At 40.3% G+C, this 27,970-nt stretch overlaps 1 protein-coding gene across 1 annotated transcript in view; it reads right to left on the bottom strand.

Moving 5' to 3' along the window:
* The window catches only part of LOC122808584 (protein NLRC5-like), an 849,388-nt gene that overhangs the window by 357,582 nt on the left and 463,836 nt on the right, over positions 1–27,970 (bottom strand). The window contains exons 9-10 of the mRNA XM_044079540.1: positions 20,747–20,836; positions 9,441–9,500 (exon numbers count right to left, since the gene is read on the bottom strand). Coding sequence (XP_043935475.1) covers positions 9,441–9,500; positions 20,747–20,836 — 150 coding nt within the window. The remainder of the gene's footprint in view (positions 1–9,440; positions 9,501–20,746; positions 20,837–27,970) is intronic.

Below are 27,970 nucleotides of genomic sequence, written 5' to 3' on the forward strand. Positions count from 1 at the left end.
AAATGCATGGAGAGGGCAATGAGAAGCCATTCATCTAGATATGGAAACACTCAGGATCCTGTGAGTCTCAAGTGAGCTGCCACCATTGTCACACATTTGGTAAACACCCTGGGGGCTGTGGTGAGTTCAAAGGCAGGGCAATGAATTGCTAGTGACTGTCTCCCAGTCAAAAGCATAAATGCCTTTGGGAGATCCATCTATTTTGATGTGATAGTACACATCCTGAAGATCTACAGAGCACATCCAATCGTCCTTGCAAAGAAATGGCAGAATGGACTGTACTGTGACCATTTGGAACTTTGACTTTTTCACATACTGATTCAATCTGCTTGGATCCAAAATTGGTCTGAGGTCCACAATCTTTTTGCGCACTAAAAAGAAATGTGAGTAAGTTCCAAGTCCTATCTGGTCTGGTGGGACCTCTTCGATGACTCTTGTCTAGCAGCTTTTGAATTTCTTGAGCTTCTGCCTTCCTCTGACTTGGTGGAATATTGGGAAGCTTCTTTCTGTTGCAGAAAGGGAGTTGGAAAAATGGTATGGAATAATCTCTGGATATTATTTTTAGCACCCATGAATCTTCTGTTATATCTGCCCAGACAGCTGGCTGCAAGGACAATCATCCCCTGACTGCCTCCAGAGGCTGACAATCAGGTAGCACTTCAGGAGCACTGGAAGGATCTGCCCAGAAAGAAATTGCAGAAAGCCTGATTTTGTGGGCCTCCTTTGCCTCTAGGGTGAAGTCTACCACTGGAACTGCCTCCTCTGCCTCTCAAGTTGTCCCAGTGCGAATCTTGGAAAGATCCCTGAGATTTGCAGAACCACATTTTCTTACCACCTCTTTGATTCCTAGAAAAGGTTCTTTGAGGGGTAGAAAACTTGATTCCCACGGCATAGTCCTCCGTTCTTGTTCACTGTAGATAAGTGTTTCTTTAACTGATAGACCAAACAAGTATGTGCCATCAAAGGGAGTATTGACAAAGGATGCCTTGAAAGGCTCTGCAAAGTTGCACAGCTGCATTCAGGCATGTCTCCTTATGGCAATGCCTGAACCAGAATTCCTTGAGGTGCCTTCAGTTATGTGAGAGATCAACTTCATGGAAGCACTGGAAATTGACAAAAGAATGGCCAGTTGAGAGGATGATCTTCTGAAATCCTCTGCAGACATGGACTTAGAATTTGATGGTTCCTTAGTCAAATCTCTCTGTAGTCTTGTGAAATGTGCCATGTAATTAAGACACCTCAACGCAAAGGTTGCCAAGGCAAAGTCTCACATTCCATATCTGTCTAGTGCCCTAGACTCTCTGTTCAGTGGGTGGACAGAAGAACTCCATTCTTCAAGCTCTTTTTAGTGGCTGCTGCTACCACCATAGCAGCTACTGGGATTCCTTTTTTCCAGTGGGGCCTATCCTTAGCTGCTAGATTGTTTTGGAATGGGTTCAATGGTATCTGGCTCCTTCCATGCCCATCGGGAAACTAAATCAACGAGTTTATCGCTGCAAGGGGATAATCCAAGACACAGATGGGCCAGAACCAAAAGCTTCCAAAAATGATATTTCCTCTGGAGAACGATTACAGAAAGACCAACCAACTTTATGCTTGAAGATCTCTAATATGACTCCAAAAGAGATAGCATCTGGTGGTGATTTGGGGGACCCTTCTCCTTCATCAAAATCAGTATCCTCTCTGAGAGATTTCAATGGGGAATCTATTTGCTTCCTCTTGCATGCTCTCTTCAGAAGGATCTTCTCCAGGGGATGTTCAGGAGAGGTATCTGAAGGGGGGGGGGGGGGTCCTCTATGGGAATTGAATGGAAACTAGCTGGAACTAGGTGTCCCTGTGGAATAGGCCTGATCGACTCAGAGCTTAGAAAAGAGGAGGGAATGGGAGTGGATCTGAAAGATGAGACACTGGTTCTCTAGAAAGAGAAAAAGCCCTTTCCACAACCTCAAAGGCAAACTGTCCCAGAGAAGCCATGGCCACCTGCACCAGCACCAAGACTTCCAGTACAGGTAGATCACAAATCCTACCAGATCCATGCCTCAAGGATGGAACTGGACCCACGCTATCTAGTGCTGAGGCTCAGAGGGGCAAGGCTGGATCCAATAACATCAGAGTAGATCCTAGCCCCATGTATGTGATATCAACACTTAGAGCTTCGAGACACATTCCAATCCAAAAGTATAGGAGCAAAACTAGTCAGGGATGCTGCCGGAGTCAAAGAAGGGATTTTCTTCAGATCCAACTCCAGACCTCTTGGGGCTGTGTGATCCTGGGACTCTGAAACTGAAGGATGAATCCGAGAAGGAGACAGTATCTTATGAGAAGTGATTGGAAGACTGACAGATCCAGTAGGGGGAGGAACTGGTAAGACCCTCATTTGGATCTGAGCTCTGAGAAATTTTCACATCATCCTATCCACATCCACTTCTGATAAACCTCTGGAGGACCTGAAGAATGTAGTGGACTATGGCCTGGAATATTTCTTGGGAGCATGCATAAAAGGAGAGTTTAGATTAGAAGAGATCAGATCCAGGATGAACTATGGTGAATGAATTCTTTGGCTATGTGAGGTGCCGTGTTTGGGATCTGAAGGCCTGGGATCCGAGGTCAGAGCAATAGGGCTTGCTGGTATTATAATAAGATCTGAAGCTTTGTGATCTGATAGCTTCAGACCCAAAGATAGAGATTTGAGGATGTTGGATCCAAAGATTTTTGAATTTTAGCTGGCAGTTCTGATGAAGTTCTACGGAATCTCATCAGGGAGCATTTTCTATGCTCTAAAGGAGAAAAATTAGTAGTTTTGACAGGGGGTTGAGCCATAGAAGTAGGTGTTGATGCAGGAGGAAGAAGTCCTTTTAAAATAAATTTGCAATTTCTGTCAGACAACACTCTGGAATTGAATGCAGAGCAAAAATTGCAGTTAGTATCCAGATGGGTGGCTCTCAGACAATAAAAACATACTTTGTGGGCATCGGAGTTAATTTTATGTCCACAAGAAGTGCGTTTTTTGAATCCTGTTGGTTTGTCAGCCATGACAGGAGAGGAAAGAATCGACAATCCTACTATTAAACAACTAAAAGAAATATGAAGAGAAACCTTTTTTTTAGAAAGGAATTACAAAAGAGAGAAAAGAAAAATTACCAGCAAGGTAGAGAATACAAACTATGGTAAAATAAGGAAAATACTATTAAAAATAGTAAGGAACCTAACAATGTAGTGAAAAAACTAAGAGGGAGGTTGAGAAACAATAGAAAGAAAAATATTTAGGCAAAGAAAACAAATGATCGCTTGAGATAAAGACACTGAGTATGAGCACAGTGGCGGCAAAAAGATTTGGGGTACTGAGGATGCACAAGAGAATTATGGGTACAGTAAAGAATTCAAGAGTTGAATCCAAAGTCTAGGGTATGCAGCCAAGCTGGATCTGACTAATTCACTGAGGAAGAATGAAAAGGACAACATCAGATACATTTATTAAACCATCTGGATATGGTGACCTTAGGTACTCCCTTTCCTGGTGTAACAATGAAAAAGGATACAAAAAGCTGGTCAGATTTCCTGATGTCCAGTAAAAAAATCTTAATCATCAGCGCAGATCCAGACAGTGAATCATGTACTCACCCTTATTACTGAACTTCAGGAAAGACACAGGCAAATGAATAAACTGATTTAAGTTAGACTCAGAGGATACCTTAAAGCATAAAAAGCTGGATTAGTTCATAATGATACCTTTTCCTTCTGAAGATTTTGAGAAGGATGTTTGCAAGACAAAGCCTGACGATCTGACAATCAATTAGCAGAAGTCACAACAACCAAGAAAAGAGTTTTCTGTGATGAAAACTTTAGATTCACATTAGCGGCAAACTCAACAGGAGCACTGGTTAAAGCCTATAACACAAATAATAGATCTCAAGACCAAACTGGATCTCTCAAGGGGGTCTGAGAAGAAAGGTCACTTTCAAAAAGGCTTTAGAAAGTCTCAGGGAAGCTATAGGAAAATGATTCAGACTGACATGAAAACTGGAAACGGCAGCTAACTATATCTTAATGGTAGAGTAGCTCAGAATCCAAGATTGCATCTAACGGAACTGAAAAAGGGTTCAGACCTTTAGAGATGGCCAATATACTAAATCTCTGCCGTGAATTTTATTAGTGGAAGACATCTATGATGAGGAAAGAATAAGAACAGCTCTGCCAGACAACCTGGGATCTCTGGTCATCATTGGAAGGGTAGGAACAAAGTGGTCAGTTTGAGAGATTTGAGTTCTGTGTGAGACTGACCCAGTGGGTGCAATATTAAATTTGGGATTGGATTCAGAACTCAAGGAAGTTGAACTAGGTGAGGTCCAAGGAAGAGAAACTGTCACCTTGCACCATGCTACTGTCTGTAAAAAAATGTACCAGTAGGGGAGTCGGGGATATGCATAAGGGAGAACTGAAGGGACTAAAGCATCCTTCAGTGCAGTTAGTGCTGTAAGGTGACGCAAACAGGTCACAGTAAGGTTGACTCCAGTGGATGAAAATTTCCATTCCCAATATTGGATTGAGTGCTGACTCATAAGGCATTAGAACATTCCTGCTCAACTTGTCTGCTAGGATATTGATTTTTCCTTGGATGTGCATTGCAATCAGAAAGAGGTGGGAAGATTACACCTATTGGCATACCCTCAAAGCCCGTCAACACAGCAGGTAATATCAGATTCTGTCTTGTTTGTTGATATATCAGGCCACAGTCATAATGTAGGTTTGAATAAATATCATACCTTTGGGGAGGCAGTCTTTAAATGCCTGCAGCACCAGAAGAGTTGCTCTTATATTCAAAGCATTGCTTTACAAACTGGCTTCACTGTGACTAGGTACCTTTGAGCATTCTTCCCTCTATGTCACTCTCTCTGCCCGAGGAGGGAAGCACCCATGGTCACTGTGGCTGAGGGAGGGTGAAGGACAAAGGGGTGACCTATTGACACACAGTCGAATGTTATCCAACAAGAGATGTGGTAGCAACAAACCTGTTAATCTGATAGGAAATTTTGCAGGATGAGTTGTCAGAGACCACTGGACTGAAACAGCCTATTGCAGAACCATGTAAAATGTGGCCAAAGACTAAGAAGATGCAGCCACCATCATGCCAAGGAGACTAAAGATAAGAGAAGTTGGTTTCCACTGAGAAAGAAGAACATGATGGACTTGAAGACATACAGATGACAGCCTTGAGAGAGGAAGATTAGCAATCTGACTGGTCAAGTCTAGATTGTAACATTATTCCTAGGGCATTATTCATAGAGACAGCAAGAAGTTCCTCACACAAACTACTGATGCCCTTGAAGTCACTGTAAGGAGCCAGTTGTCCAGGTAAGGGACAGAACCCCTGCAGCCAAAGCCAAGCTGGTAACACTGTCATGCATTTGGTGAATAAGGGGGGGGAATGGCACTGTGGTGAGACCAAAGGGCAGTACTTGAAACTAATAGTGAATGGTTCCCAGCCAAAAAATGCAGAAACTCCCTGAAATGTCTTGCTGTCTTTATATGATAGTAAGCATCCTTGTGGTCCACTGAGTACATCCAGCCTTCCTTCCTTCCTCAGCAGAGGTAGAATGGACTGCACCATTAACATCCAAAATTTAGTCGGTCTGGCAGACAAATTGAATCTATTTAGGTCCAAAATAAGCCTAAGGTCCTTGTTCTTCTTGAGCACCAAAAATAATCTTGAATAGACTCTGGGTCCTCTCATGCCTGGTGAAGCCACCTGAATGATTAATTTTACCAGAAGTTTTTGTATTTCTACTGTTGCTTCCCTTTACAGATGGGAAGGAATGTCCAGAAGGGATTTTTGTTGAACATTTGTATGAAACAGAAAAGAGCTCATGTAGCCTGTGTTAACAACTCTCAACACCTACAAATCTGTGGTGATGGCCTCCCAAGCTTGAGAGTAGATAGCCAAATGCCACCCCCCCCCCCAAATGCCTCCAGAGTAAAGTAGCTGGTAAACCTTTAGGAGTGCACTGAATGGGTTTATTGGGAAAAGGTCCACTGAAACCCTGATTTTGTGGACCGCTCCTGCCTCTAAACTGACATCTACTGAAGATCCCCCCTCTGCCCTGGGGGTGCTATCACCAGTAGCATATTCAGCAAAAGTTTTGCACTTCCCTCTGATTGTGGGAAAAAGTCCACTGAGGCATGCAAAAGCAAACCCTCACTGCAAGCAATGTCTTCATTCCTGCTTCCTGCTCCCTCCTGGTCAACATATCTTTAAGTTTAGGTCCAAACAGGATGGACCCATCAAATGGAGCAGTCACAGAAGATGCCTTAAAGCTCTTTGCAAAGTTACAGAGGCACATTCAGGCATGGCAGTGAACTGCAATGCTAGTGCCTATCACCCTGGCTATTCCATTAGTTATGTTGGATAGCAGCTGCATGAATACATTTGAAATCACTAGCATAGTAGCCAACTGAACATCCATTGACTTATGTGTCTTGACTATTGTCTGGTTTGCTACAGACTTGGTAAACTCATTAATCAATTCTCTCTGTAGTCTGGTCAGGTGTGCCAAGTAGTTCAGTGCAGACAGAAGAAAACTGGATGAAGCATATTCGTACTTCCCAAATCTGCCCAATGCTCTAAGCTCTCTATCTGGAGGGTGGACAGATGCATTCACTTCTGAGAGTTCTTTCTTGGTGTCTGAAGCTACAACAATAGCATCAGCCACAGGCCTCTTCCTCCAATGGGCACTGTCTTTGAGTGGAAGACCTTGTTTAGCCTTCATTAGAAGGGCTTCACCATGTTCAGTTCTCTCCATGCCCTCCTAGACACTAAATCAACAAGTGTGTCCAGAGCTGGTATCACCCAGACCATGGATGGGCCTGCAGCAAAGGCCTCAAGAAAAAATGACTCCTCAGGGGAAGAGGTTTCAGTGGACTGAAATCCTCTCTGTCTCATCACTTCTGGAAGGTTACCAAAGAAGGTGTCAGTGAGGGGAGTTTGGGGGGGGGGGGGCTTCCCCCTCATCAAGGTTAGCATCCTTTCAAAAGTCAGGATCAGCAGCCAGGAAAAGACTTCTCATTTTCAAAAGTCGGGACTGATGCTGCTCTGGCATCAGTGCTTAATAAGTAACTGTGAAGAGCTTTAAGGTGTACTTTGTGAATGTTTCATTTGATGGATCTAACCTAAAATATAGGCTGACCATGAGAGAGCAGGAGGGCAAGACATTGTCTGCAGTGAGGGTTGAATTTTCCATGCCTCAGTGGATTCTCATTTGGAGGGACCTTCCCCCTCACTAATGTCAGGTCACGACTCCTGGAGGGAGTTGAGGTATCTACTCTTGAACTGATGTGTCCTCTGTTGCTCTGACAGCGGTGATTCTGGAAGAGATAAGGAAACCACAGAGGAGCCCCAGATCTGGCCTTGCTCAGTGCTTTGCTGTGTAGGCTGTCTCTGAACAAGTTGACTGAACACAGAGATAGCAGAAAGACTGGAGGATCTGGCTGGGTCCAGCATGGAGAATGGCTCTTACATGGGATAGGATCCTTTTCATAACCTCAAACACTGAAGCAAAAGCTGGGCAACTACAGACGGACCTTTTTGATATGAAGATCTAGGGGAAGCTCCTGCATCAGCCTCCAACATGGCTGGATCCAAGGATGAGTCCCCCAGGGGCAGGGATGACTCTAAAAGCCTCACAGTCAATCCAGACTCCATGCCCCCAACCCCAATATCTTGGCTCCAGGATGCAGTCAGATCCAAACTAGCTGGAGCCAAATGCATCAAGGTCAAAGCCAGAGCTGAAGACACCCAGGTCGGGTGTCAATGAAGGAATCATGCAAAAAGGAATCAGATCCAACACCACTTAATCTGAAGGACAGACTGGTGAAGGCGTGAACAGAAAAGCGCTAAGTGGGCAATCCTCTTCACCTTCAGAGTGCAAGGGGAGGGAATGATTCCCCAAATTAATTTGTTCCCGCAAAAAGATTTAAGTAACTGCCGAACTTAAATTTTTGATCCTCTGTTAATTTAATTACAAGTTCTTACCTATGCTAATGCAGCATAATTAGAGCTGAAACCTGGTGTAACAATGGTCAGCTGATTTTCCGGTTATAGTATCAAAAGCTTCCCAGCAATATCACAAAGAAATAGTTAGAAATAGTCTCTAGATAGTATGATTTCAATGGTCTAAGTCTCTTTTCTTCAGAAGTAGGCTAGGATTAGCCCTGTAGGTCCTATAGCTAATCCACAGCTTGTGGAATCCAGGTGAATAATTAAACTCCTGCTCTTTTCAAGTATAGTCGAACAAGTGTAATCCTACACCAAGTCAGCAGACATACTGTCATATGCCTGACTAATGTAAAAGCCACAACACTGAAACTAAAGGATATTGGACAAGACAGAAAAAGCTTTATCTGAGAAAATCTAGCTAAGTTCTTAACACTGCTTGTGCAAAGTTATTGTATAGCCTATAAAGTAGGCTGAATTGTACAGGACATTAGCAGCCCTGTAAAGCCAGTTAGTTTACAATTGCCTAAACTGGAATCCTTGACTCTATGTGGCATGTTCTGAGTGATCAGACTTTATAATGGCCAACCGATACAAGCCTTTCCTCTCCCAAACCCAAGCACTCAGATCATTACTGAAATACATACCTTAGTCACTTTAGTTCCCACAAGGTCTCATAATTATAGTGAGAGAGCAAAGAATGGTGTATGCATTAGGCCACAGAACACATGTAGACTGTTATTAAAAATGACAATCCAAGTTCTACAAAGATCAATCAGGAAAAAGGTGTCATTAAATATGAATTACTTAGCAAGTGCTACCACTAAAGAATTTTAAACAATGTGAGACAAGCAGGATTCTCAGTAAAGAGAAATCACTCAGAATTCAACAGTGTTTGACGTTTGGAGACTAGCAAAAAATGTGTGACTTGACAAATGGAGTCAGTCAGCATAAATCAGTCAAATGCATAACACAGGAAATGGTCTATTCTCATTTAACAATTTCTGTTTTGCTTTTTGGTTAAGCAAAAACAATTGATTAAAAATACAAGACTACTACAGATGGATGGATGCAAGCATTCACTTGCTTACAGCTTAAAGAACATTCATTTCATTTTTTTATCCTTATTAATTGAGTTAGCCCTGCGGTGCAATATCCAATTATAAAGAAGACTCAAGGAGAAAAGCTGCACAGATTTAATACATATATATAGACAGAAAACATAAAGCAGGTCAAATAACCAAAACATCAACTTATACTGATACAAAATATAAAGTCTAACCTGAGTGCACTCTATTAAGTCCTGTGCCTTTCAACACAAAATAGATGGTCAACCCAGGATACACAGTACTTAAGTGCTTTTATTTATATTAGATCTTTGTCTAATCAGCATTTTTAATTAATTTTGCTTTATTTGTCATGTATGATACAGGAATGAAATTATTCTTTTTACCTTATCTCTTCTGAAACTCCAGATGAATCAGCCAAACAGACAATTGCCGTACTTCCACCCCTGAAAAATAGGTATAATCCATTCCTTATTAAAGGGATTGATACTGAATGAAAATTAAAGCAAAGTTCTTTAATATCATTATGAACTATAACATACTATTTACTATAATGTTGAAGTAGCTTGAAGATAAACAATATGTAAAATTACACAAAAAAAAGAAAGCATAAAAACTTTCAGTTTCAGTTATAGCAGGTATTAAACATACACGCAGTTGAAGTAGTTACTATACCTATCAGTGAGGGCAGCAGAAACTTTTCCTGTGACAGATTACAAACAACAGGATTGTTAACCAATTTCTCAAGCACAGCTGATCAAAAACTTTGACACTCTTAAGCTGCCACTTCAGTAGTTGAAACCTTTATTTCTGCAAGCAGCAAGCCCCCTGCACCTCCAGTTTATGGGACATCACCCCCACATTAACTGCATTTAAATTACAAGGTTACTCAATAATGGGGAAAGAGAAAATCACTAATACAAGGTATAGTGTTCTCACAAACAGCTGTGCCTACATTACATTAAGGTAACCTATTAGCAAGTGTAAATTTGAAGAGGTACAGTTGGCCAGTTAGAACCTGATCAAATGGCTACTGATACACAGTTAGGAACCCATACCAAGTAACTGTGCAACAACTAGCCTGTGCTGTTCCATCAAGACGGTGATTAAATCAGATGCCAGGTCCGAAGACGAAAACTAATATCGTCAGAATAATTTACCATTCTTACCAACAAGCTCTGCTCTGACACACATCTAGCTACCATAGTTCAATACGGTGATGACTCCACCCTGATCTGCTCAGCTCCATCCCTTCCAACATTTCTAGAAAATACTCAAAAATCTTTCACTAATATAGAGAGCTATCTCTCAGAGTACCAGCTCATGTGTAATCCAAATAAAACAAAACAAATGCTATTCTCAAATCATAAATCAAACAGCCACCAGCCCCCCTTTTGTCATCTTCTCCTCCAATAAAACCAAAACTGAACCTGCTGAACAACCCAAACTTCTTGGAATAACAATAGATTGAGGTCTAAACTTTAACAAACATCTAGCTCTCACCGTCAAAAGTGTCCATGTGAAACGTGGCACTCTATACATATCCACACCATATCCCACTTACCCCACTCAACAAGCCCTAGCCAGAACCCATTTACTCTCCACTCTTCTTTACGCCTCTCTCATTTTCGCAAGTCTATGAACAAATGCTATTCTCAAATCATAAATCAAACAGCCACCAGCCCCCCTTTTGTCATCTTCTCCTCCAATAAAACCAAAACTGAACCTGCTGAACAACCCAAACTTCTTGGAATAACAATAGATTGAGGTCTAAACTTTAACAAACATCTAGCTCTCACCGTCAAAAGTGTCCATGTGAAACGTGGCACTCTATACATATCCACACCATATCCCACTTACCCCACTCAACAAGCCCTAGCCAGAACCCATTTACTCTCCACTCTTCTTTACGCCTCTCTCATTTTCGCAAGTCTATGAACAACTGATATAAACAAACTTGAAACGTGCTATAATAACAAAGCTAAATGTGCTGCACACCACCCATCCAGAACTCATCACTGCTCTTCCCTACACGGATTCACTTCATAACACTGAAAGCTCAAAACACTGAAAATGAGAAAACTTCATAATATAGAAGACCAAAACACTGAAACTTCAAAACACTGAAAACTCAAAACACTGAAACTTCAAAACACTGAAAACTCAAAACACTGAAACTTCAAAACACTGAAAACTCAAAACACTGAAACTTCAAAACACTGAAACCAAAACACTGAAACTCAAAACACTGAAAACACATATCATACATATACTGAGTTTAAACAACATAAATCATAGCACTTTTCACCAAGTGTAAGCAGGGGGGCAAGCCCCCCTGCACCCCCTGCTACTTAAATATATCAACTCCAAGATTGCACTTAGTGTAGTGAAGTGCAATCTTGGAGTTGTTATATATGGTGGAAAGTGCTATGATTTATGTTGTTTAAACTCAGTATATGTATGATATGTGTTTTCAGTGTTTTGAGTTTTCAAGATTCTGAAGTTTCAGTGTTTTGGTTTCAGCATTTTGAGTTTCAGTGTTTTGATATTTCAGTGTTCTGAAGTGAATCCCCCTACACATACTAAATTGGCTTGAATTGCCGAAGCAACTATCCCTGAACCAATTAACCATTGCCCACTCCATACTCTACCAACCCTACAACTGCCCTACGCTCAAAGATTTAATTCTACCATACTCTAACTCCAGAACTCTGAGGTCCTCTGACAAACTTCTATTAAAAGTTTAAAAGTTACAATGTTTAACAATAGCTCCAGAGACTCTCTCTTCTCCAATCAGATATCATAAAACTGGAATTCAGTATCACGACACATAAGAAATATTTATAACAAGCCCAGATTTAAAACACTTCTCACAGATCATCTAACCAGCGACTGACTATGCTCCTGTAATTCTTCAGGCTGACCTCACACTCTTTCCTCCCTAACTCTAGTCTCACTTTTTTCTGCTCATTTCTTCTTCTTAGTATACTAAACCTTGAACTTCAAACATCCATTCTACTTCATTCACTTTATTCTTTTCTTTAACCCCTCTCATTTCTAACCCCTATTTCTCGTTTCTTCCCCTCTTCCTTTATCTAAACCTTACTTCACTTTTTTTTTTCTTTTTCTTCTTTAATCTCTTTCTCTCGCCACTGCTTCACCTTCATCTTATTATTAGTTTTTGCTGCTTCTGGAATACTACAAATATTGACTGTTGTTGAATATTTTTTGCATACAACAATAGTGTCTACTTTCAACTGTGTGTTCACAATAGTATCCTACAGCTGAATCATGTTGGTTTGTTAACTTACAGTTCAACAGATCTGTTTAGCATTTTTTTTTATGTTAGTTAATTTTTTCATCTCTATTATATTATAATATTGTTTTGGAGCTTTTCTCCCCAGGCCTCCACTGAAAATGGGCTATCAGCCCAGTCGGACACTCCTGGTAAACAAATGTAAAATAAATAAATACATGTAACTAACTGCCCTTTATCATCCTACAGATCCCCAAGGGCAGTGGGAAGATGGGTGAATACGGTGAAGAACAGACATGGATCATAAAGATACTGATAAGGAAAGTACATAATATCATATTTGACATGATCCAGTCAATCCACTTCATCCATTAGGGCATTGTTAAGAAAAGTACATTATTTCCATATCTGACGTGATTCAGTCCATCCAATTCAACCATTATGGCTGAGTCCCGAGCTCTGCCCCTTGGGTGGTATCATGACAGAATAGCCCTGGATACAGTATCCCCAAAGACAGACTTACACCTAGCAGTCACATTTAGCTTACATTGTTCAGCAACCCATATTCCCACCACATAAATGTCATCCAATGATCCATTTTTTAAATGGTCTGAGAGGTAGCCACTACTGCAGTAGAATGCACCTTTGGTTTGTTAAACAAATTTGTATTATATGTCCAGTATTAAAAATATAATGCAGAAAAGCCACCAACACAAAGTAACTTTGGATACTTTTTGGTCAGCTTTGATAGAGGCCTAAGAGATAAAGAGCTGATAATTTTTTCAAATATATTTGGTCTTAAAATATAATTGTCTATGTATAACTAAACAATGCAATAATCTGTTGTACTAGATACTGAGGAAAAAGAAAGATAAATTAATTGATTTAATTGTTTTCTGTGGCTGCCTTGAACACAAATGATGAGTTAGTTAGCAATGATGTTGTTTTGGTGAAAGATTACTTTTGAAGGCTTGGAACCCAAGACCTGCAGCTCCAAGACTCTTCTTATAAAAGCAACCACTGCCAAGAATAAGGATTTCAAGGACAAAAACTCCAATTCTTCTCCAGGGGATAGTTCAGAGGCAACAGAGTTCATTTCTCTATGATACATTTCAGATACTGGCAAGGTAAACTTTTTTTTCAGAATGAGGCTTAACAAACAGATAGCTTTTAAAAATAATATACCGACATTCAATAAAACCAGCAGAGAGCAATTTAAGCTCTGGTAATAAATATAAATCACTACTAAATGCATTTTAATTGAGCAATAACTAAGTTCAGAGAAAAAAAATCTGAGACAAATAGTGTAATATTACTGGGACTACAGCAAAAAAAAAATTCAGCTCCATCTAGGTTGTCCAAAAAGGTAAGCTTGTCCTCCTTCTCCTGGATGTTAAACTGTTTGAGAAACTCTGGGCAAAAGTCTGGATTTTGATCACTCTTAAAGGATATGAAGCATCCCTGACTATCAATGAAGCTGGAGAAGCTGCACAGTTGATTGAAGGGAGAAGAACTTTGTGTGAGACTTGCTGGACAGATGGGTCAAGGGATTCTTGATAAATTTCAAGTAGAAATGCTTTTTTCAACAGCTGAAGTCATAGCAGGAAGGAAACAAACTTGTTGAGGCAGAATAAGTGCAGCACAGTGACTTCGGCCTTGCTTTGTGTGGCTTTCTTAAGGAAGTTCAGAATAAGTGGAAATGGGGGAAAAGCATTCAGGAGACTGGGGGGGGGGGTTCCTAAACCAGAATATCCCTGGACATTTGGCCTGAGGATTACAGAAAAAAAAATCTGCTGAACTTGGCACAAATAAGGGAGGAAGCTGGTCACACAGTACAGCTGTGTATGCTGCACTTACCTATAACAGTAAATGTCCAAACTCCTCATGGCTGCAGTAGCCTTTAGACTATCTAGGCTGTGTGTTCCTCAAGACACAACTGGCCAGATTCCAAAATGTCTAGCTCCTGCTCACATTTTCACTCTGACTCCTGATTGGTCAACCCTGAGGAAGGAAAACAAGCAATAAGAGTAGAAAATCTTAGTACTTTCTTGTCTCCTCTTGAAGAGGTAGCACAGAAGCTTCTTAAAAGCAGCAGCTGGCCTTTCAGGTCCTTTCTGGCAGACAAGTCCCCTTTGGGGAACACTTTATGTATATATATATATATATATATATTATATATATATATATATATATATATATATATATATATATATATATACATATATATACATATACATAATTTTTTTAAATGTCTTTAGTATATTGTAAAAAAGTATTTTCTACTTTTAGTTTGTATATATGTCGTGGCCCCTTTAAACTTGCTATTTCTTAAAGGAAAATTCTACCTTAGAACTAAAAATATCTGTTTTTGTTCACTCTGTCTTTATTTCCTAACCTATTTTAACACCTCAAAATCACTCTAAGTGCTTTATTTGTAATTTTAGCCTGTCTTCCACAACATGGCTACCAATGGGGCTTGATGTATCAACGTGATCTTGTTCTACCTCAACCGTTTATCTTTCCCATAATGCTTTGTATGACTCATGCCAGACATAAGGAAGCAACTTTGAATTCCCGTGCCATTGACATATAATGGGATTTATGAGGGTCACCGTTATTTTCTTTACCTTCTGTAAAAGGACTGCTTCTCTTCTGTCTCTAATCACCCTCATTTATGTTTGGCTCAGATCTTGTTTTACACTATACTTCGAAATTATCTAGCTACAGCCAGAAAAGTAACTAAATTGCAGGCCTTTGTTCAGGGTTTTCTTTTGTAGTCTAACAGGAATTGATTCTGCAAGGGTCTCTTAGCGTAGTGACAGTTTTAACATCTCTATAGTGTGGGGGGAGGGGACTCTCAATTCTGTCTGTTTCCTCTCTGGGAATGCTATTTATAGCTTCAGCTTGTGTGGTGCTTATTTATACCAAGGCTTGCCTCAGAAGAGAAAAAAATAAATAAAAACTTGCCACCGAATGGCCCCCACTGGACAGATGTATCAACGTGATCTTGTTGCTAGTGGGGGAGGGTGGAGAAAAGGGACAGCCCCAAAGCCAGATTTGGTTAGTAAAGCCAACTAGAAAGATATTAACAGCATACTTAAGAGATCTTTATTAGGTTGTGATGTCCCCAAATCTTGCAGTGGTAATGCCAGTGAACACTGGCAGTCTACTGCAAGACTATCTTCCAGTATCTCAGGAAGGGAACTATACAGATGGTCATTATCATGAGACCTTATGCTTTGATACAAAGAGCCACATTTACTCTATTTGAAGAAAAGGGAAGCTGAACATAAGACTGAAGAACTGATATTATATCCTGTGGAAGGATGACCATATAGGACAAAGTAACCAAGTAACACCCTACAAAGGTCAAGGCCTGCAACGGCTTCACCTTTGACTTTGCAGTGTTCGTCATCATTCTCTAGGACTGAAACAATCAATGTAGAGACTCCCTAACTTGTAACACTGATTTCTGAGTGGGGACAGCTAGGAGAAAGTTATCCAAATAAGGGAAAACCTTTGTTCCTCAAAGTCTCAGGTTAGCTGCCACTTTGATCGTGCATTTGATTAGCACCCTATGGTTGATGGGGACACTAAATGGGAGGATCCTAAGCTGGAAGTGTCTAGCTCTGTCCCAGAAGTGCTGGGACTTCCTGGAATCATTGGAGATTTTTGATATGCAAGTATGCGTCCTAGACATCCAAAGAGCACATCCAGTTCCCTTCTGTTAGGCATGAAGGATGGACTGCATCATGACCATACAGAAGTACATAACTTACATTATTCAGTCCATAAGATAGAAATAGCAGTCACAAGTATTACCCAGTTTAGCACCTTTAAGACTTTTACTGGCTCTAGCTCTTTTCCCAGCTTTGTTAATGCTCTTTACACCTCATTTCCCACTGAACAGCTTGCATCTGAGAGACAGCTTTGGGCGATTTATAGAACTATTAGTGATCCAATATAGTCATACACAATATTTTTGCTATTCTTTCTCCTTCCACAGTTAATCTCATTCATTTCTTAAAGTGCTTTCTTGTCAAAACCATCCATTTTTTTCTGTCAGTTTTACAGCATGCTGTATTCCTCCACTGCCTTCTAGGCTAGGACTGACACTTCCTGGGACTGTCATTTTTAAGTGCTGTAGTGAATTATTGCCTTTCATTGGTACACTGTGTGATTTGATAGTTGTGTTTTTGCTTTTGGTTACTGTCCTCTTTTTCTTAGTTACAATGGATAAATAGTCTAAATAAGAGAAGCATTCTGGATTTTGGAAATGTCAAAAATGTGGGCATATCATCCTACTTCACGGTAAACAATGTGTAACTTGCTTAGGTGCTGGTCATTTTAATGCACAGTGTATGAACCTAGGGCTCTTAGTGAATGCAAAATAAGTTAATACTAAAAGTTTTACTGCCAAAGGAATATTCTTCCATTGGGCTTAAGACCTAGAGGAGGGAGAAGTGTTGAAATGAGAAGGAAGGGTCTTTCAAACCATATCCCAGGGTTTCTTCTAAGGCTGCAACAGTAGAGAACGTCTCCTTCCTTCATTTTGTTAATTAAACAGATTCCATGGGACAAGACTACTTAACAGTTTCTCAAATCCTACTTACCTGTAACAGTAGATGTTCATAGAACTTGGTGCCTTACTGGCACATGAGTAGTATTGTTTTGTTACCCTAGCTCTGGCAGTCTATCAAAGCTCAGAACTCCTCTCCCTACCTGTCTATGGGTGTGATGGACCAATCACCTGTGAGAACAGGGCAAGGTCTGCCTTGAAGACCAACAAACAAAACTCCAGTTTTCTAGGGTCCAGAAGGAAGAAAGATGAAAAAGCATGCTTGCAAACACCTGCTGTTCCAAATAAAAAAACACATACACACACAAACAAAAAAAATGTTCAACTGCAACTCCACACCAAGTTATGTAAATCCAAAAAGGTGGATGGTGGGAGGGTACTACTAGTAAGGCAGTGTGTTCTACAAACGTCTACTTTTGCATATAAGTAGAAGTTTCACAACTGTACTATATTCAGCAAACACACTGCCTTACTTTGGGTAGATTTCCAAAGCTTATCCAACCTGGAATGAGGAAGGATAAGGGTCCAAGAGCCTTCGGAGAATGGTCTTATCGAGGCCTGCCCTCGATTTAGAAAAGGCTTTCTGCTTGTAGTACTTCATAAAGGTACGGACAGAGGACCAAGTTGCTGCCTGTAGAATATTTCTAGAGTCTGCCCTTTTCCTATACGTCACTGTAGAGCAGAAGGCCATGGTGGAATGCACATTTACCTTGCCTGAATTTTTCTTGCCATGGTGGGTGTAACAGAAAAACGATATCATAGGTAAACCAACATGGAATGGTTTGCTTAGACACAGGCTGAGCCTTCCTTGCCCCTGTTTGGGAAATAAAAACCTTTTCAGCCTTCTTGAAGAGTTTAATTCTTTCATGGTAGCACCTGAGCTGCTGATGCACATTCAAGTTATGAATTATTTTCTTTCTCCTTTAACCTTAAGCTCTGGGAAGAACACAGAAAGGTTAATGGACCAACTGAGGGTAAATTCTGAGACCACTTTAGGCATGAAAGAAGGATTAGTGTGTAACACAACCATATCACTGTGGAAAATCAGGTAAGGTTGTCCTACCATGAGAGTTTGCAGCTCAGAGACTTGCCTTGCAGATATCAGAGCAATAAGCAAAACAGTTTTCAGCACTAAGAGTGTCAGATCAGCCTGAGCACCAGGATCAAAAGATTGAAAGGTCAATTTCTCCAAAACATGGTTGAGATCCCACAAAAGAGGAATTTGTTTTCTGGGGGGGGGGGGGGTCTTATGCAATACTTCTTTCATGAACTGTTTGACCAAAACAGAAGAAGAAGAAGAAGAAGAAGAAAAAGGGGGATCCACTGGCAGATAAGCAGAGACAGCCACAAAAATTTACCTTAATGGCCACATACAATAAACTAACCTGAAGTAGCTCATACAAATATTTCAAGACCAGAGGGATGTTAACCTTGAGGCACCATCTGTTCCCATTTAGGCAATACTTAGAAAACCTCATCCACTTGTCAAGTGCCTAAATGGAGTGAAGACTGAATCATCCAGGCTGTTAAATATAGTTGCTTCAAACTGAGGTGCAGCAGTCACGTCTGAATCTATGTGAAGAAATCCAGAGTGTGAGGAAGTCTGTGGTAAATGCCCTTAGCCAATAACTTTAAATTGGAGAATCCGGATTGCCTGTTCCAATAGAGGGTCACTACAATGAACTCTGGCATTTCTTACTGAATCTTCAGAAGCATTTTCAAATCAGAGGAAAGGGTGGAAATCACAGTGAAATTCTTCTCTAAAGGAACAAGAATACATCCGTTCTCCAAGCATGGAAACAAGGATGTCTGGAAAATAATTTTTCCAGCTGTCTGTTTTAAAAGAAGGATAACAGATCTATTTAAGGCATTGTCCCACATCCACACTAGATCCTGGAACAGCACTGCCTTGAGCTTCCTCTCATGTGGGTCTGCCCAAGATCTGATCAGTCTGTTTGCCACAACATTTTGCTCTGATGAGATGTATGATACCTGAAGAGTCAGAGAATTCTGTACAGCCATTTCCAGGCTATCACTGCCAACCAGTACTGAGGGTATGACCTTGGACCCCAAAGTATGTTGAGGTACCTCTGTACTGTGGTGACAAAGACCCAGAGTCCATAGGTGGTGAAATATTTTCAAGGTGTAGAACATTACCACCATTTCCTTGATACTGATGTGTTTCCATGTGTCGTTGGGATCCCAAGTAGCCTGTCAAATTAACACAGTTCCCCAAATAAAGTCAAACAAATCTGTCAGGGCAGAATGTGCCATAACAGGTGGGAAGAAGGGTAGCCCTGGATTGATACCCCCTCTGTGCTTTTCACCACTAATTTTCTTTGATGAAGGGCAGCACTGCTAACTGAGATTTTAGAGAATGTAGGTTCTGGGTCCAACAATACCGGAGAAGTCACAGAATATTCCACATGTGGAGCTGAGTCAGTGGTATCATGAGAATTATGGATACCATAAGTCCTAGAATTTTTAGGAATTCCCTTGTTGAGGTGAAATTCCTCCTCCATGAGAAGTCCTGAAATGCCATCTGGTAAGGCAGGAATTTGTCTTTGGGAGGAAAGACCATTCTTTTGTTAGAGACAATAAAGCACAACAGGAAAACAAGTATTTGTAAGGCTGTCATGTATGACTTTCAAAGGTTCAGCTTAAACCCTAGGTGGAAGACTAAAGCTGAGACCTTCTCTGGCTATCCCAAATACCCTGATACAGATGCAGCACAGATCAGCAAGTCTTACAAATAAGAAAAAACATGAATGCCAACAGTCCAACAGTAAACCACTACTGCTAAACACTTGAAGTGCTGTGGACAGCCCAATGTGCAATGCAAAGAACTGTGAATCCAACACAACAGATTTCAGATCTTTCCTGAAGTTATGAACAAAGGGTATGAGATAATACACATCCATCAGCTCCAGGGTCACCATAAAGCACTGAACCAGCAGAAGAGGAAGCATTGTCTACATGGTGAAAATCTTGAACTTGGGGACCTTGCTAAAGTATTTGGAAAGGATAGGTCCAGCAGAGTCTCCATGACACCTCATATTTGGGAACCACTAAAATTCTAGAGTAAAAAACATTGATTTTCTAATCAGGAATGATTGGTTCTATGACCCCTGAGTCCAGCATTTGCTGGGGTGTAGGTGGGACTAACAAAGTCTGGCCCAAAAGGTGAAGAGGAACTCCCTAGGACAGAGACATTTCTAACCCCTGCCGATAAAGTAGAGCACCCATTCATTTTTAGCCACCAACTACATGTCTGTCTCGGTGAAAGCTGTCTAGTCAGAGTACTCAGAAGGGATTTGGGTTTGCCACTCAGCTGCAGCTTTAGCTGCACAAGGTCTGACAGCATCCATCTAAAACCATGTCATAGTAGCCATTTATTTATCCGCACAACTACAAGAAAGTCATGGAGACACTCACATTTCTTATGTTCATTGTTTCAATTATGCAATGCCTTGAAGGAAAAATAATTTGAGCTGTTTTTTTTATGCAAACACTGCAGTGTTATAGATAGTGCTAATTCATGTGCTGCTTCTGTATAGTATCATGCTCTTTGCATACTTTCGAATACATCTTGCATTTTTGACTGCTTGCCATGTTTAACTTGACAGTACTGTGCTTCTTACATCACTTGCCCTAAAAAACAGAACATCTTGTGCCATGGTAATAAAACAGGTAACAAAGGTTAAATAAACATAAAGAAACCTGTTAGGGTTGCAATATCTTTGTTCCATATCTTATGATATGCAGAGCAGATGTGTATTTGATACAATGCAGTCTGCAATATTTCTTAAAGACTTTTCAAAGAATGTATTCATTCAACAGTTAAGACAAGAGCTTACCAAACATGTAAGTCGCTGATGTTAATGCAAGTGGTCATTGCATTTACCAGGCTGAGGACACCTTTAGATGAAATCTCATTGTGACTGAGGCTGAAGATTAAAAAATACATATATATGAACCATGAAAGGCAACATTAAATGTTTCTCTTTAACTAAGATAATATTAAAAACAATAATCTGTGTGGTATACTCTGCTCACAATTTAAGTTTAACACCAATGCCAGACATAAATGCATGTTATGGAAGACTGAATATTAAACTTAGGGGTTCAGTTTTCAAACAATGTGCTGCGAGCACATGATCTCTTCTCCCCATCATACATGCATGCATGTGTGGACAAATACACACACACACACACACACACACACACACACACACACACACACACACACACACACACATACACACACACAAGTATCACTGCTCCACATCATGAGAAAGTACAATTGTGTGACTAAACTTTCTATAAGAGTAGATGTTCATAATATCACTGCTGCATTTGCTTTAGATGTATGGGTTATATCCTGCATAGGATGTAACAGATGTCCAGCTTCCAAGCCTTCAGTGTACCTTAGACGTACCCAAATGTTAGTCAGCTCATGCTGAGCTAACTACAAGACAGGTTTGGATGCAGGGGAGAAACACCAAAAGGCCAGCATAGGTAGATCCACTGTTTAATATGAGGTATAATACAAATCGGACAAATAATGTCCTAAACAAAAGACAAGACTCAGACTAGTTTCGGCTGTCGCCTTCTTCCCCCTGGATGCAGGGGAGCCTGCAGGATTTTTTGTAGACCCCCCCCCTGCAAACCCAGAGCACCCTCATTCAGCCCCCCCACCCCAACCCACATAGCCATTCCAGTGTTCTATTACTTGGCTATTTCTCCCCAGTTGCCATAAACACTGTTCAAAACTCTGTGTATGCATACTGTTATATGCTTTACTTCTACAATGATTACAGATATTTGGATTTCATTTATAACTTTTATTTCAAATGTTATAGCACAAACACTGATAGACATTTGCCAAACAAAGCAATGGTCTTACAATGAAAACAGACTTAGCAATAAAACTTTTCTATCTTTGAAACCCACATTGAAAGAAAATGCATCTGACCAGTGGCAGGTTAAGTTTAACCTTGGGCTGCTTTTAAATAATAGGCTCCTTGCACACATTTTTAGGACCATGCAAAAGTTATTTGATTCTCCTTCCCGATTTTATTACTTATACTATATAATAATTGAATTATATCCCTTGTATAATACAGCACCACTAGTTAGAGTGTGTTTTCAATTTATAGTTTCGAACATTTTTCTAGTAAGCAATGAAACAAAACATATGTACCAATAATGACAAAATGCCCAATTCAGAACATTTCAACCATAAAAAAAAACTCAACTTCTGTCATTACAATCTATCAATATCAGTCAATATGCACAATCTCTGCAGAAGTAAAAGTCATCTAAATAATTCCCATTAAAGAGATATGAAACTAATAAAGAGGTTGTTGCAGAACAACTTTAAATTTCAGTATTTCATCTACAAATTCAGTGCCTACTGCCCTTAAAGAATAAATTGCCTATGCTACATTAAAAAAATGCTAAACTGGTATATTGCAATGGGGAATGGGTGGCAAGCTAAAAAACAGATTCATAGTTACTAGACATCTCATCCAAAGGAGGACATACTCTGGACTGTAGCACTCCAACCCCTTAAAATACAAATCTATATGCTGTGGGAGTACAACCTACAGCCCTCTACATCAAGATGCAGGTATGCTACCGGCTGTGCTACTAACACTGCTTTACAATTCTATAACACATTAGTGATGCCATCTGCTAAATAAAACAGTTGCACATTTTAAGCAGACTAAGTCATGAGTATCAGTAAACTTCTCTTCCCTTGAGGCTCACAGTTCCTTGAAAATGCACTTGAAAATAAATTCCACCTGCTAACTCTAACTAGGGCATTACACACACACACACACACACACACACACACACACACACACACACACACACACACACACACACACACACGCACACACACACACGCACACCTCAACCTCTTCTTGCAAGAAATCTGGACAAAGCCTAAAATAAATAGGGACAGATTATAAATATTGCTCTCATGAACTTAGAAAATCATTGGAATAACAGGATTTGTGTTAGTATGCATTTTTCTAAAGGATATGACGTCTAAAACTCAAATGCCTGTTATTATTTAGCAACTTCAATCGTTTTAGGAGGAATATGGGGCAAAAATCTGGACATTCTACAAAAACCTGGACAGCTGAGAGGTATGCTAACTCCCTCTTTTATATAAGCACACACACACACACACACACACACACACACACACACACACACACACACACACACACACACACACACACACACACACACACACATTATACCTCTCATTCCCTTAGCACAAGAAATCTGGACAAAGCCTGTTATAATGTTGGGGACAAAGGTCTAAGATTGGGGACACATTTAGAAAGTTGCTAGAATAAATTCGTGTTAGAATGCATTTTCTAAATGATATGAAGTCTGAAACTCAAAGACATGTCATTATTTAGTAACTTTAATCCTTTACTCATCCCAGTGATTTGTCAAAAGAAAAAAGAAAGAAAAAAAATTTTTTATGAGGAACAGACCAAAATATAAGGCAAAAATCTGGATATTTTTGTGGAAATATGTACAGTTGAAAGGTATGGTACACACCTCCTTAGAAAGTGGACAGAACAACAAGGTTTGCATTAGTATGCATTTTCTGAGGATATGAAGTCTAAAACTCAAAAGTCTGCCACTGTTTTCTGACTTCAGTCCTCAGTGATTTGCCGAAAAAAACACAATTTTAAGAGAAACAAACTGAAAATATGAGGTTAAAATCTGGATAATTGCGAGTTATGACCCCACCCCCCATTACACACACACTCCTACCCTCGCTTACTTACACACAAACACACACACCCCTCCTCCATCTTACAAACACACACACACACACACACACACACACACACACACACACACACACACACACACACACACAAAACCACACACAGACCTACCTACTTCTTACACACACACACACACACACACACACACACACACACACACACACACACACACACACACACACACCCTTACCTTTAACTACCTACTACTTACATACATGCATACACACCCCTACCTACCTACTTCTTACATCCACACACCTTTATCTATTTCTTACACACACACACACACACACACACACACACACACACACACACACACACACACAAACACACACACACATGTTTTAAACACACACACACACACACACACACACACACACACACACACACACACACACACACACACACACACCCACATCTACCTCTCACTTGTACCTTTGTCTGCAGTCCAAATGTCTTCTGGAATTCAAATTCTGCATGGGCGCGGAAAATGAAGACGTAAACCATCGGTCGCACAGACGCCAAAGTCTGTGCGTCTGGATGCAAAGGGCGTTCTTAAAGAAGAGCACCCTTAAAAAAAAAAAAAAAAAAAAATTAAAAGAAAATTAATCTCTCAGCCAGCTGGTTCCAACCTGCCCACGGGCGCACTTGTTTGGATGCCAAGCTCGTCAGCACTTTCATGCAAAGGGAGGGAGGTTGAGCCCAGAGATGACATTGGTAGAAATAACAAAAATCAAATGTCCACACCCTGGCATAAAAAAAATACACTAAAAAAAAGGGATGTGGGCGAAGGAGTGGTTACTGTAGCAATGATCATTCGAACATCTCATGGTAAGTTTGCTTACGCAACTGTACTACTTTCTTCATATTGTTCACTGCTGCTGTAGCCTAAGCTATATGAGTATATTACCACCGCTTAGAACAACTAGGAGGCAAATTGAGAAGGGTCCAGGAGTGCTAGAGAATGGTGCTAGCAAAGCCTCACCTAGACCTGGAGAAGGAACTAGCTTTTAATGTTTTACAAAAGTATGTACAGAGGACCACATTTCTGCTTCTATAATGCTACTATAAACCTTTCAGAAAAAAATAGGTGAAGGTGAGACCCTGGTAGAGTAAGTCTTGGTCCTGCTTGGAACAGTTTTATTGTGGTAGGAATAACAAAAGTTAACAGCCTGAGACAACCATCTGGAAATATTCTGCTTTGACACAGATTCTCCCGGATCAGTGTTTTGCCAAATGAGGAGGCGAAAAAGTGTACTTGAAGAACTTTTCACAGATGGATAAAATCTTGGAAGACCCCCCCCTCCTCCCATCAAGTTGAGGATTTGTCTATGTCCTTTGTCTCTTATGAACTATATCATTGTATCTTTGACTCACATGATACCTCTGGCAAGACTGTGATAGATGTCATGAGATCTAGAATCTTGAGATATTCCATCAAAGTGACAGAAGTCTGAGTGGAAAATCCTGGGAAATCTAAATACAGATCTATTTTTTTTCCTGTGGGAAAAAGCTCTTTGCACTGCATTTTTTTTTTTTGGCAACAAAATCATTCTTGGATAAAAAGAAAAACTTTTCACAAATGGAAAGGAGTAACTATTTCTATCACCCCCTAAGACAGCATGTGCTGTGGGACGGGGGTGAAGGGTGGGGGATTTATAGACATTTGTTCTGGAGGATGAGAAATAATTCCCGGATATAATTTCTTCTCATTGCCATCTGTAATCTTGCTGAATCACCCCAACAACCTATATGTCTGAAACAATCTGCTGCCACAGATAGAAATGGAGATTCAGACTTTATGGAATGAATAAGGGACTGCCAGGGTTGGGGCGGGGGCAAGGTCCACTGTCCTTTGTTCTGGGGTTTTCTGCTTTCTTTTTGGAATCTCCCTGATGTTGTTTTTAAACATCTGCTTACCACTGTTTTGCTGAGACTGTATTTGTTTCTTTGTAAAATCGGACAAGGGCACAACAGCAGAAATCCCTTGGAAAATATGGAGAAAGAGGACTGAAAATTTTGAGAAATTTCCTGTATCTGCGTAACTTTCTCATCACATTTTTGATAACCTGTACAGTACAGGGTCCAAAAACCAAATCTCTATCCAACAAAGAGTTTAAAATCTAATTCTTTGCATCTTCTGGGAAGTTCTGAGAACACTGCAAGTCAACCCTCCCCAACACAGCAGCAGTGGAAAGAGCCTTGGATCTTGTATCTACAGAGTTATGTACGCATATTAAACAATGAGTAGTGACCTGAGAAATTGAAAAAACTAAACCATGCAAAGCACATTTTTCCTCACAGGAGAGAACTGCAGATAATAAATTTGTCATAATTTCACAATTAGTCAAAATAAAATTTAAAATAAAAGCCTGACAGTTCAAATTTCTAAAAGAAGTTATAGAAGCATGCACTTTTCCCCCAAACATATCAATTGTTTCACAATCCTTGCCATAAGGGGAAGGATTAGAATTAATAAAATCCTTGGCACTGCAGCAGCTGGAATAACTAAACTATAGGTGCTGAGAGGAGTCTGGAATGAGTATATAAAAACTGGAAAGCCTGAGGAATTTCAATGTCTACAGCACTGGGGGGATGGGAGGAGGTTCTGGGAATTGCAGTTGTGACAGCTCACAGCATTTGCTGAGAAACTTTGAAATCTCAGTGTTCTGAAAACACTGGCACATTCTGGAAATAGTCTCAGAGAAAAAAAATCCCTGCCAGAGAGTTTCAAATAATGTGCTCTCCTTGAGTGTGAATTACAAATCTGAGAAGAAAAAACTATATATGTCCCATCATATTCCTCCTCAGATACAATTACTTTAAACTCTTCAGGAAAAGAGGAATCCATTTTTCATTTACCAGAGACCACCTGGTAAGAAAGATCAATAGCTTCTACAAGACCCTGAGCCAGACTTGATAAAGTACTCCTGTTTGGTGAAACTGGTGCAAGAGAGGGTAAATGTTTAGCTTTCTGTTTCTGTTTGGCAGGAAAAATGGAACTAACAGTTTTATTAATGGCATCAACAGGTTCCCCAGGGATGAGCCCAACATTCTAGCTAAACTGGGGCAGCTTCACTGCCCCTCTCCCCAAGACCAAGAGGAGTGGCTTTCCCTTGCCCACTGAGGCAACCTCAACAACTGCAGAGGACATTGTTAACTATTAGTCAATAGTGGCTGCATGGACAACACCAAATGGATCTGGGGAAAGATGAGTGGTCCACCATATCTGGCCACAACAGAATCACCCATCTGAGGCTGAGACAAATTGCTAGCCTACTGTAGCGGAAAAGGCTATTAAGTTAACTTTTCCTTTTGTGGCAGAAGAAGGACTGACAGTGGGACTTGTAGCTTTGTTCCAGGGAACTAAGCAATACAAGCAAGTTTGTTTGTGTCTTTCGGCTTTTCCCGGTTAGGGGTTGCCACAGTGGAACTCCGGTCCGCTAATGATTGGCAGTAGATTTTTACATGCTGGCTTGCCGGGCCTAATGCACAACCTTCAATGAAGGAACACCCATTCACGCATGTCGACACACAGAAGACGCTCTAACTGAGAATCGAACGGGCAATGTCTAACAGTGAGGCGACAACACTACCGCAGCAAAAATTTAAAAAGCAGTTAAAAGTAACTTTTCCAGTTACAGCACACAAAAAGTACTCTAATATAATATACCAGACTCCAGAAGTAATTTAAACAGAGTTTCACTACAGAAAAAAATGTTTTAGAATGTTTAAGCAAACTTTAAACTGTCAGAAACAAAAGTGCGTTCTCATTTAAAAGTACAGTAAAGTCATGTGACAGCAACAAAAACACATATTCCTAGCATAAAATATAATTCCTGAAGAGGAAAGTAAGTTTAAACAGCAAACATAATATGTGGAAGGTTCTTCCCCTAAGGGAACTTATCTGCCTAGCAATGGAATAGCAAAACCTAATTTGGGATCCGCAAAAGCTAGCAAAGAAGAGCTCTATTCAATGTCAGGAAAGCTCTGGAGGGCTTGGCACACAAACTTGTATTTTGTCTAGCTCAGCTTGAGCTGACTAATGCTTTGGACATATGGAAGGTGTTCTGAAGCTTTGGAAGCTGATTGTTTGTTATATCCTATGCAGGATATAACCCATATAGGTTAGCCTTCTGCAGAAGTGATCAATATGGCGAACATCATGAGATGTTCAAGAGTCTTTCTTTGGCACCAAGAATATTCTTGAATAAAACCCTTCTGTCTAAGGAGGAAGGACAGGATGTAAAAGAGAAGTTT

This window comes from Protopterus annectens, chromosome 8.part0 (assembly GCF_019279795.1).
Source record: "Protopterus annectens isolate FY-2018-M chromosome 8.part0, PAN1.0, whole genome shotgun sequence".
NCBI lineage: Eukaryota > Metazoa > Chordata > Ceratodontiformes > Protopteridae > Protopterus > Protopterus annectens.